The sequence below is a fragment of the Arachis hypogaea genome, chromosome 20, assembly GCF_003086295.3.
Source record: "Arachis hypogaea cultivar Tifrunner chromosome 20, arahy.Tifrunner.gnm2.J5K5, whole genome shotgun sequence".
Taxonomy (NCBI): Eukaryota; Viridiplantae; Streptophyta; class Magnoliopsida; order Fabales; family Fabaceae; genus Arachis; species Arachis hypogaea.
The window spans coordinates 131,842,349-131,863,577 of NC_092055.1; the positions used below are offsets into that span (position 1 = coordinate 131,842,349).

Sequence of the window (21,229 nt, forward strand, 5' to 3'; positions counted from 1 at the left end):
TCTCCATTTTTGCATCTGCTATTGTATATCCCTCTTAGAGGTTGATTTTTGCATCTTATATTTTCTTTATTGCTTATTTGTATTATACTTTCTAGCCAACCTTGTCTTTGTAGGTCAAGACTAGTATTTGTGATGTATCTCCTTTTGAATCATATATATATTTCTGTCATTTCTGTATATATCGTCAACATTTCGATTGTGATGCAATTATTTGTTCTATCATCTTTCTTCACAGGCTCCTAGCTATATTATTATCTTTCAAATACACATATGTATTTTTCTATTTTAGAGGTCATAATACCTCACCTCCTCTAACTTACAACTATAGCGTAAGGCTTTGTGTGGTAGGGTGTTACACCTCCATGTCTCGTACCATTACTCATGACGCGTGGGCCACCACACGTCTTCCCCCATCCTGTCGTCAATAGGAACCTGTCGACATTCACTGGGTCTCTAGACACTGGCTGCTCCCTACCGAACTGGCGTTTCATCTAATCAGCATGGTGAAACTCGACAATGTTGAAGCAGACGAGGGGAACAATAATCATCCTTGTCTCCCACTCTGCCTCATCTCTCAACCGTTCTGAGCATAGGGCTAGGTCGTCGCATGGTGTCCATAGGAACTACATTAGTAAATTGTTATATAACTGTCAAGTTCAGTGCATTACATAGGATAATTAACCATTTACAGACAACTAAATAAAACTAAATCGCATACCTCGTACAACTGCAAGCGATTTAATGCACCACGCCATCGGAGGACCCTTTATTCGTACTAGTTCCTACTCTGCCAGGCCATACCAATCAACTTGTTCAAATATGCAACAACTACATTATCTCACTTTATGCAATAAAAGGATGAATTACATAAATAGAAAGCACAAAAATCGTAACTGAAAATAATTACCTCACGGCCAGAGGAAATGTTAGGACCTGTTTATCGGGAGAACACTTAGAAAACCTATGGTATATCCACAAAATGAGGATAGGAGTCCAACCGACAATGTCCGTGGTATCTCAATGTGCTGCATGGCATAAAGAGTGGTACGTCCATGCAAGCATAGCGGATCTCCAAGACATACTACGACACCTCTCGAAGTCTGCCAACAGTGATAGCCATCTGATATACATCTGATTGTTTGACTTGTCGGTTATCAGGTAACTACCGATCAACAACACGATATAACACCTTGTGTACTGTCAGAGGGTGGTTGCATCGGCAGTAGCTGGCATATGCCGGACCCGGTCTCGCAGCCATGTTATCTTGATGAAAAATAATTCTTTTCTCTCCGCACCCTGTTGCTGAGCATGAGGAGGCCTGGCACCTAGGAGGTCCTCTACCCACTCTTAGGTCAGGTGCTAGTACTATGTCTGAAAGTCACGCAAGCATCCACCCACAGGCTCTCCGTGCGTGCGTAACCTTAGGTGGTACGTAACGTTCTACAGGGTGATCGTGCACTCACCCCAAGGCAGGTAGAAAGTGTGGGTCTCTGGACGCCATCGCTCCAAAAAATGCAGTAATTAGAAAGTTGTCAAAGACAAAGTCCCTGAGCTGCACCGTGTTGTCGAAACCAGCCTCCCTCAAGTAAGGGACAATGACGTTCGAGGGTGCAAAAATGTGGCTCACTCACCTAGGGAGTAGTAGGTGTGACTCTGTTAAAAGATAAATGTAGTTTTAACAAGTCTATATTCAATTATAAAGAATTTTATTTCCACATAAAAAGATAAAAATTAATAATAAACAATTATTTCATATTTCAGAATAATTAACTATAAAAATCTAATTAATAATAATTTATCAAACATCAATGCAAGATATTGAAAATTAAAATTGAGAATATAATGTTTTATTTAAATACATGTAAAATAGAATAAACATTTAATAAACAAATTAAAGCTAATAATTACAATTAAATTAATTAAGAATTTTAATTAAATTAATTAATTAACATTTATTAATTTGTACATTCTACACGACCTAGCAAATTTTAATAACATGACAACCTAATTTATATGTATAACAACATTTATTCTATAAAAGTATCCTAACTTTAATTACATGCTCAATCTCTTAAAAAAGAAAAAAGATTAAAACTAACCTCGAAGTCGATCGTTCCTGTAATGTGTCAAGTTGCGTTCAGGCAGTTAATGTCTCTGTCCAGTGCGCTCGCGCATGCCATAAAATCTGAGTATCTCACGAATATCAAGAGAAACGTTTGAAAAAGGAAAAAATGAAGGAAATAGAGGAGGAAAAGGACCAAAGGGACATTGTGAACGAGTTTTTTATATAGGAGCGTCTAAGCCTTATCTCATTTACAGTGTAAATGAGATAAAGTACCTTATACAACATGTTTATAAACGAGATATATGCAAAACGTGACGTATTTTATTTCGTTTACAGAATAAATGAGATATACTCAAAGTGAAATCGTTTACAGTGTAAACGAGATAAGTAAAAAGATGAATTTTGGTGAAAATACTATAAATTACTTATTTTAGTAAATAAAATATTTATTTTATTTATTTAAAAAATTCGATTAATAGTGGTAAAGAATAATTTGATAATATCTTAATGCAATAAAGAAGATACAGATAAAATTGATATTTTGCAAAATTTGTTGCTTGTATTTAATATTTTCACCAAACAAGATATAAGTATTATTTTTTTCCTATTTTAATATTTTTATTTCTATTCCACCATTTTTGTATTTCTATTTTAACATAATGTATTTATTAAAGGTAAATATTAATTATTATTATTATTATTATTATTATTATTATTATTATTATTATTATTATTATTATTATTCCACCATGTGTTTGATCTTATCGTAACACTCCCCCTTGGATGACCATTTAGGATTATTGCCTCGTACAACTGCAAGCGATTTAATGCACCACGCCATCGGAGGACCCTTTATTCGTACTAGTTCCTACTCTGCCAGGCCATACCAATCAACTTGTTCAAATATGCAACAACTACATTATCTCACTTTATGCAATAAAAGGATGAATTACATAAATAGAAAGCACAAAAATCGTAACTGAAAATAATTACCTCACGGCCAGAGGAAATGTTAGGACCTGTTTATCGGGAGAACACTTAGAAAACCTATGGTATATCCACAAAATGAGGATAGGAGTCCAACCGACAATGTCCGTGGTATCTCAATGTGCTGCATGGCATAAAGAGTGGTACGTCCATGCAAGCATAGCGGATCTCCAAGACATACTACGACACCTCTCGAAGTCTGCCAACAGTGATAGCCATCTGATATACATCTGATTGTTTGACTTGTCGGTTATCAGGTAACTACCGATCAACAACACGATATAACACCTTGTGTACTGTCAGAGGGTGGTTGCATCGGCAGTAGCTGGCATATGCCGGACCCGGTCTCGCAGCCATGTTATCTTGATGAAAAATAATTCTTTTCTCTCCGCACCCTGTTGCTGAGCATGAGGAGGCCTGGCACCTAGGAGGTCCTCTACCCACTCTTAGGTCAGGTGCTAGTACTATGTCTGAAAGTCACGCAAGCATCCACCCACAGGCTCTCCGTGCGTGCGTAACCTTAGGTGGTACGTAACGTTCTACAGGGTGATCGTGCACTCACCCCAAGGCAGGTAGAAAGTGTGGGTCTCTGGACGCCATCGCTCCAAAAAATGCAGTAATTAGAAAGTTGTCAAAGACAAAGTCCCTGAGCTGCACCGTGTTGTCGAAACCAGCCTCCCTCAAGTAAGGGACAATGACGTTCGAGGGTGCAAAAATGTGGCTCACTCACCTAGGGAGTAGTAGGTGTGACTCTGTTAAAAGATAAATGTAGTTTTAACAAGTCTATATTCAATTATAAAGAATTTTATTTCCACATAAAAAGATAAAAATTAATAATAAACAATTATTTCATATTTCAGAATAATTAACTATAAAAATCTAATTAATAATAATTTATCAAACATCAATGCAAGATATTGAAAATTAAAATTGAGAATATAATGTTTTATTTAAATACATGTAAAATAGAATAAACATTTAATAAACAAATTAAAGCTAATAATTACAATTAAATTAATTAAGAATTTTAATTAAATTAATTAATTAACATTTATTAATTTGTACATTCTACACGACCTAGCAAATTTTAATAACATGACAACCTAATTTATATGTATAACAACATTTATTCTATAAAAGTATCCTAACTTTAATTACATGCTCAATCTCTTAAAAAAGAAAAAAGATTAAAACTAACCTCGAAGTCGATCGTTCCTGTAATGTGTCAAGTTGCGTTCAGGCAGTTAATGTCTCTGTCCAGTGCGCTCGCGCACGCCATAAAATCTGAGTATCTCACGAATATCAAGAGAAACGTTTGAAAAAGGAAAAAATGAAGGAAATAGAGGAGGAAAAGGACCAAAGGGACATTGTGAACGAGTTTTTTATATAGGAGCGTCTAAGCCTTATCTCATTTACAGTGTAAATGAGATAAAGTACCTTATACAACATGTTTATAAACGAGATATATGCAAAACGTGACGTATTTTATTTCGTTTACAGAATAAATGAGATATACTCAAAGTGAAATCGTTTACAGTGTAAACGAGATAAGTAAAAAGATGAATTTTGGTGAAAATACTATAAATTACTTATTTTAGTAAATAAAATATTTATTTTATTTATTTAAAAAATTCGATTAATAGTGGTAAAGAATAATTTGATAATATCTTAATGCAATAAAGAAGATACAGATAAAATTGATATTTTGCAAAATTTGTTGCTTGTATTTAATATTTTCACCAAACAAGATATAAGTATTATTTTTTTCCTATTTTAATATTTTTATTTCTATTCCACCATTTTTGTATTTCTATTTTAACATAATGTATTTATTAAAGGTAAATATTAATTATTATTATTATTATTATTATTATTATTATTATTATTATTATTATTATTACACTTTTGTGAATGAAACATTATACAAATCCTAACAAAATTTTAGTATTTACTTCATAAAAAGTTCACTTATTTTTCATAAAAGTAAGAAAAATACACCGGTCCTATTTTTCCCCCTTATTTTTCTTTGTGTTTGAAATAAAAAATGTTTAAATATTTTTTGACAAAATGTAAAGTTATATAAATTGTTGGTTATTAATTTAGAATATACTTTAAATGATGCATTTGTTTCTTATTAAATATTTTAAAATATTTCTTATGAAAATCTTGTGAAGTTTTGTTTAATAATTCCGTTTAATTTCTTCATGTATAATTAAATAAAAAATACAGTGCTATTTTTCTATTTTAATTAATAAGTTCATTAATCATTATATATATATACACACATATATTGTGAATCTTAGTCTAACCCTTCCTTAAGGATTGGTAAGACATGACATGACCCACAACCAACAAGTAGTTTCCACATTTGTATATTTATTTTGTTTGATGGATTAGTTCAACACCATATACATACATATACAGCTGTAATGAATAGTAGATGGAAAGGGAAAGTTTCCCTTTCTTTTAAGCATACTTCAATCTTCAAAATCAATAAATTAAAATTAAATCCGTCTCTTATATACCTCTTTTTATCTCTCACACTCACACAGGTATATAAGTTTGGAAAAATTTTAAATATTTTTGGAACATGAATGTTTTAATAGTTTTAGTCATTGATCTAAATTATTAAAAATATATATAATATATATTAATTAAAATTATCGGTTAAAATTATTAGAACATTAGTATTTTAGGAATATCTATCTGAAAATTTTTCTATAAAATATATTGGATAAGAGCATTGGTTTATAACAAAAATCAAAGGCATAATATAAATACAGATCATATAATTATATTTACAAATAATATTCAAAATTAAAAATTGATATGATCACTTAAAAATATTATGTAACCTTTAATAACTATTTATGTAAGATCAGATTTAATGCTTCAAATTTTATAATAATCAATTATGTTAAATAGATATAAAAAAATAAGTGAATCAAACATATGTATGGACGTATAGGAATACAAATCGATCACATATATATTTACATTTATAATAAATTTTATAAATAATATAATTAAATCGATTAACATTTATAATTAATATAAATTTTATAAATAATATAATCAAATTAAATTATTTACACTTATATTTAAAATACAAATAAAAGGATAAGAATATAGTGTTACTGAATTTTGATATTCACAAAAAAAAAATTATTTATAATGTTACAAAAAAGTTTGATTATTTTATTTAAAAAAATGAACTATATATTTTGGTAATATTTTTTTTTTTTTTTGAAAAAATGGCATACACAAAAACACGAACACTAATACACTATATTGGTTACTGATTTCTGTTATATTCATATATCAATTTTGAATAACAAAAATATATATTATTCTGGACAAGTTTAGCTTTAATTTAACAACATGAGAACCTTGTTGAATTACCTCATATATATCCCCCAATGTATATAGCATATCCAAGTATCCAACAATAATCTTCGATATCATCATACATCACCATCATCAAAGTAACTACTTAGCTCCATCACACTCATTTATAACATAGCTAGCTATGCCTATTATATATCCTCTTTCTTAGTGTCATTTATCTATCAACTGAGCTTTCTTTATTATTTATTTTTCCCTTTCCCCTCGACATTGTTCAGTTTTTGTATTTTTGTTAACTGGATTTTTCTATGTAGGGATAATAATTAATTACTCAGGAAAATGTCAATTTTCTTTTTCTTTCTTTTTTAATATATGGATGTTATTTATTGTTATTATTCCGGCCGTGCTTTCTTCTTAAGAGATAGAACTCGTGGCATATAGCATTCCTCAATAAATCTATTTTATTTGTTTTTTTATATTTATTTTTTTAAATTTTTATTCTGTTCAAAATTTCTTGAAAATGATCGTACATGAAAAAGGAGCTAGATCGAAAGATATATATATCCAGTAAGAAAGAACAAAACAAGTGTATCCGACACCACAACATTTTTGAACCTTTAATTTCTATCAAATGTTGAATAATTATGAGGGAGCACTTATGAAGAGAAAAACGCTAAACCACCTGATAATTACCTAAAAAAATAACTAAGTTTTTAACAAAAAAAATACTCAATCTGATCTTGAGTTTTATTTTTACGAGATTGATTAGTTTTTGTATCAAAAAAGTTAATTTTTTTTTTTTGCACAGAAGTTAATAAATCCTAATAAAAACAGATCAGAGATCAAATTATATTTTTTTTGTCAAAGACTTCGTAATCTTTTTAAGATAATTGTCAGGGTCGGATCGAGTTGAGTATTCACTCTTTTATGAATAAACCTTAATAACTATAATCCAGTTGTCTATTTTTTTTGGGTGATCACTGATCAGTGGTGTATACTTTGGTCTTCGGCTCTTCATCCCGCTAGAAGATATTTTTTCCTCTTCCGTTTTTGGTGCCCTAAATCCTATAAGCTATAAGGCCCTAGTGTTTTTTTTAGAGATAGAATAAGAAAATAGAAAAAAAAAATGGATAATTCTAATGAACAAATGGTCCTGCATACAGGACGGATCCAGAAATGATATTATGAGGGGACTAATAACACATATAATATTAAAAATTATGTAAAAAAATTATATAATATAAGATGTATTATAAAAATATATGGATAGAGAATATATTTTAAAGTAAAAAAATATGTGTATATTTTTTACTAACGAAGTGGTCAATTCTTCGTATTATAAAATTCACGATAATAGAATTTGTGTCAAAATTTTCAACAATTTTCTTTTTAATATAATTAAAAGACAATTAGCAAGAAATTCATCTTTTATTTTGTTTCTAAGTTATTTTTCACAATATTCATAGTTGAAAAAGTTCTCTTAATTGTAGCAGTTGAAACAGAGAGAATTAATACCAAACAAATAAAAAAAACGACCACAAAAAGAAAAAGAATTCACTTTATGAGATTTAAAAATTTTTATTTAATTAAAAATATTAGTAATAATATCTTTTTCAGGTTTTTTTAATATTGTTACTTATTTTTTAGATACTAAAAATTATTAATATTTAAATTAGACTGAACTTTTATTTATATTAAATTAAATACTAAATATTTTTTTTAAAAAATTAAATTATACATAATAACTTATTACTATTAGAAAAAGTTGGGGGGGCCGAGGCCGCCACTCCCCCCTTATGTCCGTCCCTGCCTGCATAACGTGCACCATGCGTTCATTTGGAATGACCCAATCCATATAAATTAAAACATGATGAGGTTGTGGTCGAGGTAGTTGGTGCAATAGTAATTCATTTGCTTTGTGAGTAAGAACATCTAGGTTTAAAATTTGACTGAGATTAAGTAGTAGATAGAAATTTTTGAAGTACCGTATATGTAAGTGGGTAGTGTATAAATTTATGATGTTATAATGCATAAAATTAAAGGTTGCTCAATTTATCTAACAAAAAAATATATGATAAACTTTAACATTATATTTAGCTAATATATTTCCAATCGAGATTGCTGCTTTGTGAATAAGAGAAAAAAGTTTATTAATCAATTTTTTTTTGCCTAAAATTTTCTCAAGAATCCCTCTCCAACATGTTTTGTTGCAAGATGTCAAAATTGAACTAGACTAAATGTTTTAACAGTGTCAGTTTTGCATTCAACCAATTTGAATCTTGCTTCCCAAACTTTCTCAAAATAGGTGCTTTAATTTAAGTTGTCCAGTAACCGATGCCTGATTAACCTAAAAGAATATATATAATTTTAATTTTAATATACTCTCAGTGTAAATTAGTTTTATACGTGTATTTAATTATTTAAATTTGTCAAAAAATAACTATTTTTTATCAAAATTAAACTATCTTTTATATTGACTGTGTGAATAATAATTTAAAAAAACGAATGTAATTAGACAACTACGAGAGAGAGAATTTATTAATTGAAATGCTGCATTTAAGCTTTCATGGGATCACATCTATCACTATTTCTTTCGCCAAACAAATTTGTTTGCCATTTCCATCAAATTATTTGACGGTAAATTAAATGAAAATACTCACGTAATTTTAAATCTTTTTTCACATGAAACATAATGGTGGATTTTGCATCGGATTATGAAATTTGCCGGCAATTTTTATAGATATTTTAAATTATGTGTTACCATTAGGAAAATCCAACGAGTATACTAAAGAAAAAATTCAACGTTAAATTTGACAACTTTTAGCAATTTTTTGTAATGTATATCTCCAATGGTTTCGACAATGATAGATTCAGTAGTTTGGATATTTGTGATTCTTCATTAGTTAATGTTGCTATGATTAAAAAGTTGATGTGGAAAATATTAAACTACCAAGATAAGCTATAGGTTCAAATTATTCTTAATAAATAGGAAAAGTATAGGTAACAAATAAGATTTTTGAACAATGTGTAAACAATGTGAATTAATAGGGGTAAAAGAGTAAATTTAATTAGTAACATTAAATTAGGATGTAGTGTATTTTTATTTAATTGGTGATTGTTTATGTTGTTCAAAATTTTCATTGTTCCTCTAACATTCCCCTAATAAATATATCAAGCAACATTTGAACCTTAATTTATCTGTTCCAAAAAATGTATCATATTGTTGGAGGAACATTGTGACAGCAATTCAGTATTTTCAAGAAGTAGGATTGGTTTAGAAACTCTGGTAATATAGATCAATCAGTTTGGTATGATCTTTGGCACCTAGATAAAAAAAATTGTGTTTATCTCCCCTTTGTGCATATTTCCGATATTAATTTGGAAATTAGAGATATTTGGAATAATAATGTTTGGTTGTTGGAACGGGTTACATCGCTTTTGTTAGAACTAGTTATTCATATGTTTCAAAGTACCACCTTTTTTAGCTAGCTCACACTGGATTCTGAATGGGTCTGGAAGGAGAGCTCCAACAAAACTTATTTAACCAGAGATGAATATTTTTAGCTGTTGAAACGAAAGGTTCATTGAGATGAAGGGTGGAATTAGAAGTGGCTGTGGCGAGTGATGTAACACCCTAATATGCAAATTCTTATGCTCGAGTCATAAGTCAATGATATTACGGTGGTACGACTCTCAGGAGGATTTTTAATAAATAAATATAGGTACTTTCGAAAAGAGTATTAATCGAGAAGCCTGAAAAGAGTAGAAATAAAATCGTGAAGACGTATCACTCACGTTTCGACAATAAAAGATAAACCGCGAAGCCGAAAACGTTATACGGACAAGGCGTATAGGAGATTAAGAGATAGATAACAGATAGATATATATAACATAAGTAAATAGCTACTAGTCGCGACCCGCGAAGTTTAGGTCGGCTAGAGTACATTATGAAATTAGTTGACAACAGTATATCCTAATCTCTCTCGAAGGAAACATGAGAGCCTCTATAGGCAAATTCAAAGAGTTCAATACATAATATAAACTTTCCAAAACAAAGGTGGAGAGATTCTAATCAAAACACAAAGTAGAGGAAATAAAGATCCTCGCCGTCTCTCAGACGACCCACAACTCACTTCTGAGCACCTGGACCTGTATCTGAAAAACAAGAGATATATACGGAATGAGAACCCCGGGCCCATGGGTTCCCAGTACGGTAAAAGTGCCAAATAAATTTAATGTACAGCAACAAAAACTCACTAAGTATCCTAAACTTCTTCACCAATTATTCATCCTAGGTTCTCGCTAATCCATGAATAGGCAACTGTCATAAGGGAGTGCTAAATTCAATTCATGTTTCACATGTTTCCCAACTCGCTGACTCTTCCACGAATCAGACTCAGAATCATAAGCAAAACCATCACCAGTTGTTCTGCCTCAGCAGTTCTATATCAATACATCATCATGCAATCGCATCATCAATTCATCCTATCAAGAACAGCCCTCACACCCACCGACACCAGCATGAGGGGCCTCTCAGTTGTACAAACACAAGCAATACAGGCAAGTAATACACAAACATGATACAAGTAGAACAAGTAGCATATAGTCAGGTAACATGGCATATATGATGCAGAAATCCAAGACAAATGGCAAACCCAAACAATTCAAACATATGCAAATGATGAATGCCTGCCGTATGGCTGATGATATCATCTGTCGGTTATATAGCCAACCCGACATGTCCTGGTAGCTAACCATTGGACAGAAACACCCCTTGCGGAGCAAGTAGGTTTGAGCTACAACCCCCTTGCTACTGCCCGCTCAACCCAGAGCCAGTGAAATAATCACTACTGCGGCTACTACCCAGGCGGGTGTCTAAAAGCTCAACTTGGAGCGAGTGGATTCACCACTACTGCCGCTACTACCCAGGCGTCGCAATCTCTGACCTGGAGCAAGTGGGACGAACCACAACCCTTGCTACTGCCCAGGCATCTCAAACATATATTCATTCAATCTCAATTCATATTATCAACATTCATTGTTACCAAATCTCAAACATTAATTTGGAGCAAGTGGGACGAACCACAACCCTTGCTACTACCCAAGTATCACAAATAAACATTTATTCATAATCACCCTTCATTATTATCAATCCTCAAACAATGACCCGGAGCAAGCGGGACGAACCACGACCCTTGCTACTACCCAGGTATCACAAATACACATTTATTCAAAACCCCACGATTAAACTCGTTTATCATAATCCTCCTTTCCCGTCTCATACCCGGAGCAAGTGGACAACGCCACTGCCTACTACCCGGGGTCGCACATCACATTTCAATATTTTTTCATTATTATCCATTTAACATATTCATTCATTAATCATATATGCATTTATACTCAGCCATAAACAATAATGGCTTTGCCGTAACCCGGCAATAACTCAGCCATCCGGCTCATGGTCCAATCAAGAACGGGCCATTTATCAATAAATATAGCCCTCCGGCTCATGGCATACACGGTACTTCCACCGTCATCCTCCATATCTCATATAATCATCTTTGATCATCATTGATCATAACTTTTCCCCTTGCTTCACTCGCAAGTTACCACATCCCCTAGCTCATTGCTAGGCATATCAGAATGATTTAATACATAAAAGGTGGGATTGGAGGCTTAGAAGTATGAGATTTGGCTTTTAAAACTCAAAAATCAACTTTGGCATGAAAACAGGGCCACGCGTACGCGCACTCCACGCGCACGCGTGGATGGCCACAAAACTCATCGACGCGCAAGCGTCAGCCACGCGTACGCGTGGGTGCTCTTGCGCCCCAGGCACAAAACTGGCACGACTTTGGCACAACTCTCGGGAAAATAGCTGGGCATTTGGTGCAGCGCATCGACGTGCCCGCGCACACCACGCGCACGCGTGGATAGTGCCTTCTTGAAGAACGACGCGTACACGCCAGGTGCGCCTACGCGTGGAGGGTCATTCTGTTAAAAATTTTCTAAGTTAAAAGCTGCAGAATTTACAGATTCAACCCCCAATCTTCCGACGGACATAACTTTCTCATTTTAAATCATTTTTCACCCGTTCTTCAAACGGCATGGACATCCCGGATCCAATTTCATTTCTAAACAGATTTGGCACAAAACAGAGATCCGTAGTCCAAGTTATGTCCCGTCAAAGTATGCCCAAAAACCATATTTTCATACAAAACCACTAGGTGCCATTTTCAAAACAAGCCATTTTCAACTCTTTTCAAAATCAACCAAAACATGCCAATTTCAACCCTTTTTGAAATCAATCAAAATGTACCAAAATCCACATCAAGCCATCCTCAACTCACACATTGACACTTTACCAAAAATTCCCAAAACCACATCTAACCATTTTAACACTTCTCAATCAAATGGCTAAAGGACAAACACAATATCATGTCATACATCCTTCCTCATCCCAATTTCCAATAATACCATTTTCAATCAACCATCATGATACGTAATCAATATCATACTCACTATCACGTAATTTCACCCACAAATCAACCTTAATCATTCCCCAAGCATATATCACAACATACATATCTCTAATGCATCATCATACCATCAAGGCATCAATAATCATAATCACATATATGATCACATAATATATCTCAACCGAACCAAACATACCTCATCTACATAATTTCACCCAAAATTATCAAATTTCACACTTCAACTTCTCAAACCTTATTATTCAATAACCAACCTAATCATTCATATATTCATTATCTGAAATTCATCCAATCACTTGTGCCATCATACAATGCACACATCGACTTACCTTTCTTACCTCTTTCCGGCCTCCGGCCCAAAAATCACGGCCTCCGGCCCAATTTTCACAATTTAAATGCATAAACCACAAATCAATACTCATTACCCAGTACATCAAATTCTCAATACACCAAACATACAAGGTCACACAATTCTCAACCCAATCATTAATTCACATTACATATCAACTATGCATATTAGCACCAACCATTTACACAATCCAAACTTAATCCTAGGGGCATCTAGCCTAGGAATTCTCATCACAACACACGGTACTTAAATGAAACTTAAACCGTACCTCTTGTAGCCAAACCAATTGAGCCTCTTCTTTGGAATTCTTCACCAACCTTAACTCCAAGCCTTACCAAAGCTCCTCAAGCAATACCAATCTCCCAATTGTGCACCAACATCACCAAATACACTAACATAACCAATGTCACATACATACATCAACCTAGGGCTCATAAAAATGACAAATCACAAGGGTTTGAGCACTTCTTACCTCAGCCCATATGAAGTAGGGATAGAACCTACTTAGAATCCATGTTGGAGTATCCCTAAACACCCAAAATCACAAGATTTCAACAATAACTACCCAAAAACGTGTAACAGTGGAGAATTTCGAAAACTAGGAAGAGATGAATAAAATAATCACCACCAAACTTAGATAGAATTATAGAGGATGAGAAGAGCAACGCGTGGCCACAAACGGCTCGTCAATCGGAGCTCCGTAGCTCAAGTTATGGTGGTTTGAAGATCAAAGAGAGTTAGGTTTTCTCTCTTCTCTTCTCTCTTCTCAATTTCAGCGCCCCAACCCTTCTTTGTAGGATAAAATGAGCTGAAATGCTCATAACTAATGTTTATATATGTTGGGTCTTGGGCCCACTTAGGCCCGGTTCACTTATTTTTGTCTGTTGGCCCAATTTTGGGCCAAAACCTTTAAGATTAGCGCTCTAAATCGCACTTTAAATATTTCTACATTCCCTAATTATAATTTCTCATTTCTTAATCTCATTTACTCATAATCAATTTTCTCAGCTATATTACCAGACAGATCTCAGTCAGTACTGCCGGTCAAAATTCCACTGCGCGCTTTTACGCAGAAAACTATGTTTTCCGACTCGGAAAAATTCACTGAATCCAAATATCATATTTAAATTATCAAATTCCAATTGTCAAATCTTCCAACCATATTCGCTCCTATTTAACTTATTATTTAATTAATTTCGGTTAGACTGGGTATTACAAGTGAACAGTCCCAGAGAAATCTAAACTGCTAACCTAGTTAGCCATTCATGATGTTTTGTCAATAGAGGTCTTTCATACCACAATGGTCTATCAGAATCGCACGTGTATGTGTCCCTGATGTGATGAAGATCATAGAGCTAGAAACGATTATGCACTATTTGCTGCAGTGCTAAAAGGTGCAAGAGATTTGGGAGAAATTAGACCTTTCTATTTTGCAGCTCGGAGGGAATATGTTTCACGGGTACGGATTGTGTTATGAGAAAAAAAATACTTATCTCTTACTTTTCACGGGTACGAATTGTTCGAACAGGATCCTTTCGATCTCGACAGCTTTTTCTAATTCATAATATGATTTGAGCATGATTGTAAAAACTGAATCGGATCGGTCAATTCAATCAAAAAACCGGTAAATCGGACCATAAACTAATTCGATTCGTTTCTTAAACTATTCAAAGATGAGAATCAGTGTGAACCGATAAGAACTAGCAAAAATCGGTCAAATTCGATGAGAACTGACAAAAATCGAATCGATCCAATTGGTTCGGTTTAGTAACGCCAACTACGCACTCTATGGTACTTCATTGTACCGCTTGTCCACCTGTGATCCACAGAAGAAAGTCAAGGAACCTCCCAGTTGTAGTGTTTCTAGCACGCCACTCTGTCACCGTACTTCTCAATGTTATATATGACAAAGGCTAATTACATAGTAAGCCCTTAAATTAAATAATTTTATAAATATCTAATTTAATTTTATTTTTGTATTTTCTACTTTTCGAATTAATTATATTTTTAATTATGTACTATTATTAATAGAAATATAAACTTTACTAAAAATTTATTAATTTACTTTATCTATTTTAATGTTAGTATTGTGATTAAAGTTATCTGTTTCGATACTAGTATTGAAATCTATTGATATTATGAATTGTTATTCTTATTATGTCAAATTAAGATATTATTGTAGTAGTACTAACTAATTTTATGTTTATCTTTGTATTAGTTGTCTTTAAAATTTGAGACTTGATTGTTCTTAAAATGTTGCTGAAGATATGTATTATTTTAAATTTTTAAGTTTTTGACTATTTTTTATTTTTTATTTATGTGAGACCGATTTTATTGGTTCAACCAATGATTTATCGATTGAACTAATAAACCAATAACTTGATCGGTTTAATATTAGGACCTCCTAGCTTGATTTTTCGAAGGTAAATTGTGGTGTTATAATATTTGAGGAAGCTCAGGTAGTAGGATTTGGTTGTGTGCTGAGAAATCATGGTGGTGATTGGATGAAAGACTGTCTCGAAAATATTTCAATGTGGAGTATCATAAGAATAAAACTCTTTGCAATATGGAGAGACATGATCTTAGCTTAGGAGTGTGATATAAAAAATATTATTTATGAAACTAATTTCAAAAAAGTTTTCATTGCTGCTCAGAAGAAATCAGCTTCAAATGATAATAAGGAGAATGCAGATATACTGTCACATATCCATTGAATGCTTAGAAGAGTGAGAGGTTCACTTCAGTTAATGATGCGTAATAATATTGTTGACTTGATGGCAAAGTATGGGACTTGGAGTCCGAATAAATATACCAAGTGGCTTGATCCTCCCATCAACATTCTTGAAGTCTTTTGCCAAGATTATGACACTGGTTGAGTTTTAGAGATCTTTTTATATATTTTTTTTGTTTTGTTTTTTTAGACAAAAAAAATATCTCTAATAATTTAGAAACATTTTTAAGAACTAATTTAATCAGTAACATGTAGTTTAATAACTACACTTTTGATACATTAGTTCTCCAAACTTTTATAAGAACACCAAATTGAATATATGCAACTAACAATTTTTTTTTTACCATATACTCAAATAGGTTTTTTAGAAATTTTGTATGAGACATTTTTGTCTTTAAAAATTTTGTATTTTGTTAAGATTCTTGAACTTTATAAAAATAAGACATAATTTTTTTCGTCACACTTTTAAAGATCTATTTGTTCAAGTGAAAACAATAAATTTGACTAAAATAAAAATTTATATGTCTTACTTTTTTAAATTCAGTGACCTAAATGTAATAAAATTTTCTTAAAAACAAAATGTCCGAAGTAAAATTAAAGCCCATTTTAAATATAGACTCATTTTTTTTTATGAACTAATTTCTATATCTTTTATGAGATAACTTAGTAATTGGACAGACAAGATTACAAGAATGTGTCTCCAACAACTAGGCACAAAACTAGGATAACCCATACTTAGCCGCACGGGTATTTAGGTAACAAAGAAATATTATATTCAAATTTCACCCTCTCTCGAAGTGATTAGTTCATCACCGACCCCAACCCAAAAATTTAGCCACCCAGAAATATTAAAAGAAAAAATCCATACGAGGATCTCAGCATCAGCTCCAAGAATTTGTACATCATGGAACTTTAATAATCTAGACATGTATTTGTTTGTTTTGTATCCATTGCTATTTAATTCGAATACGACTTATGTATGTTATCTTAGTATAGTGCTCCCTTGTTTTCTTGTTTTGTTATTTCTTCTCTTCTCTTCTCTTGTCATATTGAAAAAAAAATGTAGAAGTTAAAATAAATATAGAATATATTTCATTTGCAAAGATACACCAAAGTGTAATTTGACTGGAAAAGTCTTTTTCCCAACATTGAAACCGTCGCAATTCATACCAACACTTTTTTTTTAACCTTTTTTATTTATTTTTTCATGTGTGTGTACTATAGATTTTGATGTGGTCCTTACCTCTTTTTATTTTCTTTTTTTCATTAATCATGTTAGGTATTAAATAGAAAAATATGTTTACATGTTCATGTAGCATGGTTTTGTCTTCATATCGTGGGGCAATTTGTATAACTTTTTGAAATCTCCACTTAATTAGAACTTAAAAGTTCATACTTGAATGGACCACATGCTCTGATATTGTTGATGTGCTGCACTGGATTTAAAGTTCTTAGAAGTTCGTGGGATAGCATATCTAGTGTAAATAATAGAGTGAAATAAATTACACTAACAATAAGGAAATTCTTCCGATATCCTCCTAGCTAAATTATTTTTTTATTATGTATAATTCTAAGATAAATGTATATATTGGTTCGGCTAAATTATGATTGAATGTTTAATTCATTTATTTGTTTAAATATGTGTTGGTAATTCAAATATCATTTTGTGTATGTAGTAATTTATTAGCCAACAACAAATTCTCAAATAAAACTTTAATTCGTAAATAAAATTTTAATTCGTAGTGAATTATTTCTTAACCGATCATGTTGCTAGCTAGATATCATATGAAATTAAAACGATGTACACTCAGTTAATGAATGAAATAATTTTTTTTATATATATTTTATCTAAATATAGAGTATTATATTTGAACTAAAATCTAAACGGTTGAAAAAAAAAAACTCTAAAAAGTTAATTTATCACATATTTTATTTTTATAGAAGTATAGAGTTTGACAATTATTTGTCTAATTCTAAAGTACATCTAATAACATTCCAAAAATTATTTTTATCCAAACTTTTAACTTTGAGTTAAATTGATTATAGATGTGATAATTTCAATGGTTTAAAGTGTATATAATAAATCTATTATGTAATCATAATAAATTCGAGGCTGGTGACATGGCAACCGGTAATTGATAAGGTGGAAAAAAAGTTGAGTTTGTGGAAAGCAAAGGTCCTCAACAAAGCAGGTAAGCTGGTCCTTATTAAGTCTGTCCTGAATAGCCTACCTATTTACTATCTCAGCCTATATAAAATACCAAAGATAGTGACAGAGAAGTTGATTTCCCTATAACGGCAGTTCTTGTGGAGTACAGAAGATGAGAGGCACGGGATACTGCACGTGAAATGGGAGGTGATAATGGCTCCCAAGAAGGCAGGTGGATTGGGAGTTGGCGATGCAGTGATTCGAAATACAGCATTGCTTTTTAGGTTGTGGTGGAGGTTTTTCAAAAAAGACTGTCATTTATGGAAGAAAGTGGTTTGCTCCTGTAACAAGATGGATACTGCTGTGATGCTGGGCGCCCAGCCTGGACCTACAAGAGGAGGTCCTTGGAAAGATATCTGTCAGCTACAAATAAGCGAGCCGCAGGTGAGACAAAAGATGATCAGATGATCAGAGGGATGGCTATGGACCTCGGGGATGGCAGAACAATCCGCTTCTGGGAGGATAGCTGGCTACCTAATGGGGTGTTGAAAGACTTATTCCGATCCCTAGGCTCTTCTTGGTTTCAAACCTTCATGAATCTGTTATAGGCAAATGTGGGTTTTGGGATGGGGTAGAGTGGATTTGGAGTTTCCAATGGAGGCGAGAATTGTTCCAATGGGAGTTGGATTTAGTAAACCAACTTCATGTGATATTACAATCAGTTAAACCCGCAACTGAGAGAGAGGATAGAGTGGTATGAAAATTTGATAAAACATGTGTTTATTCAACTACATCCTTTGTGCGGGTGGTGCAGGCGAAAACTCTTCCGGAGGAAATCACAAACTATAGCTTTACTAGCGCGGTTTGGAAAGGGTTTGTCCCTCCGAGGATTGAGCTTTTTTCTTGGTTTGTGTTGGTCGGTAGGGTGAATACCAAGGATAGACTGTGTAGACTACGGGTTATTGATCCGAATGACAATTTGTGTGTGTTATACCGTAAGTCTGTGAAAACTGATTTTCATTTGTTTCTTACTTGTGAGATCACTTGGCAGGTGTGGTGTGCTTGGCTGCTTGCCTTTGGACGGCAGTGGTGCTTTCCAGGTACACTAAAGCACCACTTTAAAAGTTGGACGAACTCATCACCAAGGAAGGTGGACAGGAAGAGGTGGTTTATTGGGTTCTTTGCTGTTATATGGACAGTCTGGCTAGAAAGGAATGACAGGCTCTTCAGAAATTAGACTTCAAGTGTGGTGGAAATTATCAACAGGTCGTTTACGTATTTGGAGGAATGGATTGGTGGTGAGCCCTTTGGTTATTGATGGCCATACCGAAAATGACTAGGAGTTGTGGTTTTTACTTTCGATGGTACTTTTAGCTACTTTTATTGCTCCACTCTATTGTGTAACCCCTTTACTTCAAAAAAAAAAAAATTATAAGTTACCTACTTACCTCTAATGGAAAAGATATGAGAACAATTTAATTACAAATAACAAAATAAATCCTTATTGTAAAAATGAGCAATTCATTAGTGAAGAAGATGAAAACAAGAAATCCGCAAATTGTTGGATCAGAATCAACCCATAAATAATGTAACAGTCAAGGCCATCCCTAATAATAATTAAGTACATAATAATACAAAATTTGTAGCTGTCCTTAAAATCTAACTATCTCAAATCGACTAAATGTCTTGTCCTTCAAATTCATAGTTTTCAATTTTTCATCCATTTCATCTCACATATTCCAATTATACCATAACCGTCTCTAAAATTGAGTTCTGAATGCATAGTCTCTAGACTCCGTTTTGACAATAACTCACCAAACGGAGAAATGATGATAGCAAGAGTCGATAAGTGATTTGACAGAGAGAGATAGAGAGCAAGATTTAAATATGGAAGAAACTTGAATATAATTAATCTCACAAGTCACAAGATCAATTTAAAAATAAAATAAAAAATGTAATAATTTGTCAACAGCAAGAAACTTGAATCTTGTTAGGCCGCGTCCTTAGATTGGCCGTTTGGGGGAAGTTGAAACCTTGTTTGACATCGGAGATGAGGTGCTGCCTAAACATGGCTATGAACGCCTCCACTCTCTCATTCAGCTCCTCTTTTGAAAGCGCCGCCACTGCCTCCTCCTCCTCCTCCTCCTCTTCTTCGCCCTCGTCCTCGTCCCCGTCCATCTTTTTGTTGTTGCTGTCATTATTTTCACTGCACTCCTTACTTTCTTCAGAAGGCGGCGGGACACTATCTTTTTTTAAATGAGTTTTGATTCGTTGGATACGGTTTTTGCTTTCTTGAGTCTGAACACTCCATCTCGGTTTCTTAGTAGACATGAAGAAAATGGCGAGTAGGATGACATTGAGAAGAAGGAAGACCCAAGCGCGCCATTGCTCAACAAGAAACCTCTTCAGACACACCATTAAAACCACCGTACCTAGTGCGAACGCAACGGTATGTACGCTATCTTCGTTGCTGTTGTGTTCTTCTTCCTCGCTACTGGTTTCTCGAGTATTAGTCTCACACTCCCAACTCTTGAGCACCTCCATTGTTGTTATGTTGATGGTGTAATAGATCTGAGGATTTGAGAGTATAAATTAGTGTGAGAAAGTGGGAGTTGTTGTGGAGAGGAAGAGGAAGAATGATGGTGGTTTGTTGGAGGTGTGGGGGACTGAATAAGCACAAATGAGAAATGGAGGGGTCAAGTTTATTTGAGAGAGTGAGAGAGAGTGTGATGTGTGAGTAATGGTGTATGCTTGTGAGGGAACAATGAAACATAATACAAACAAGGCCTGCTCATGCTGCACCACACTGCCACACAACAGACTGCTATCTTTCATTTTATATCTTCATTGCAACCTAATCATTTTCTTCACTCTTGTAAGAGGAAAATTTTCTAGCATAGTTTCCGGTGTTTGATCTTAATTATATATATTTTATGATTAAAATTAACGGGTAAAATTATTAAAATATCAATATTTTTGATAGAATTTAATTTTAATGTAGTGTAAAATAATTTTATATTGATCGTGTGAATAATCATCTAAAAGAGCAGATATAATTATACAATTTTGTAAAACACTTTGCGCTATCAGTCATAAATCGTATAAT

General features: G+C 33.1%; 1 protein-coding gene across 1 annotated transcript; it reads right to left on the reverse strand.

The window, feature by feature from the left end:
• Positions 1 to 20,003: 20,003 nt before the first annotated feature.
• Positions 20,004 to 20,920, reverse strand: LOC112786748 (uncharacterized). The gene has a single exon (XM_025830122.2). The coding sequence runs from the start codon at positions 20,665 to 20,667 to the stop codon at positions 20,089 to 20,091; it is 579 nt and encodes a 192-aa protein (XP_025685907.1). The 5' UTR covers positions 20,668 to 20,920; the 3' UTR covers positions 20,004 to 20,088.
• Positions 20,921 to 21,229: the final 309 nt, after the last annotated feature.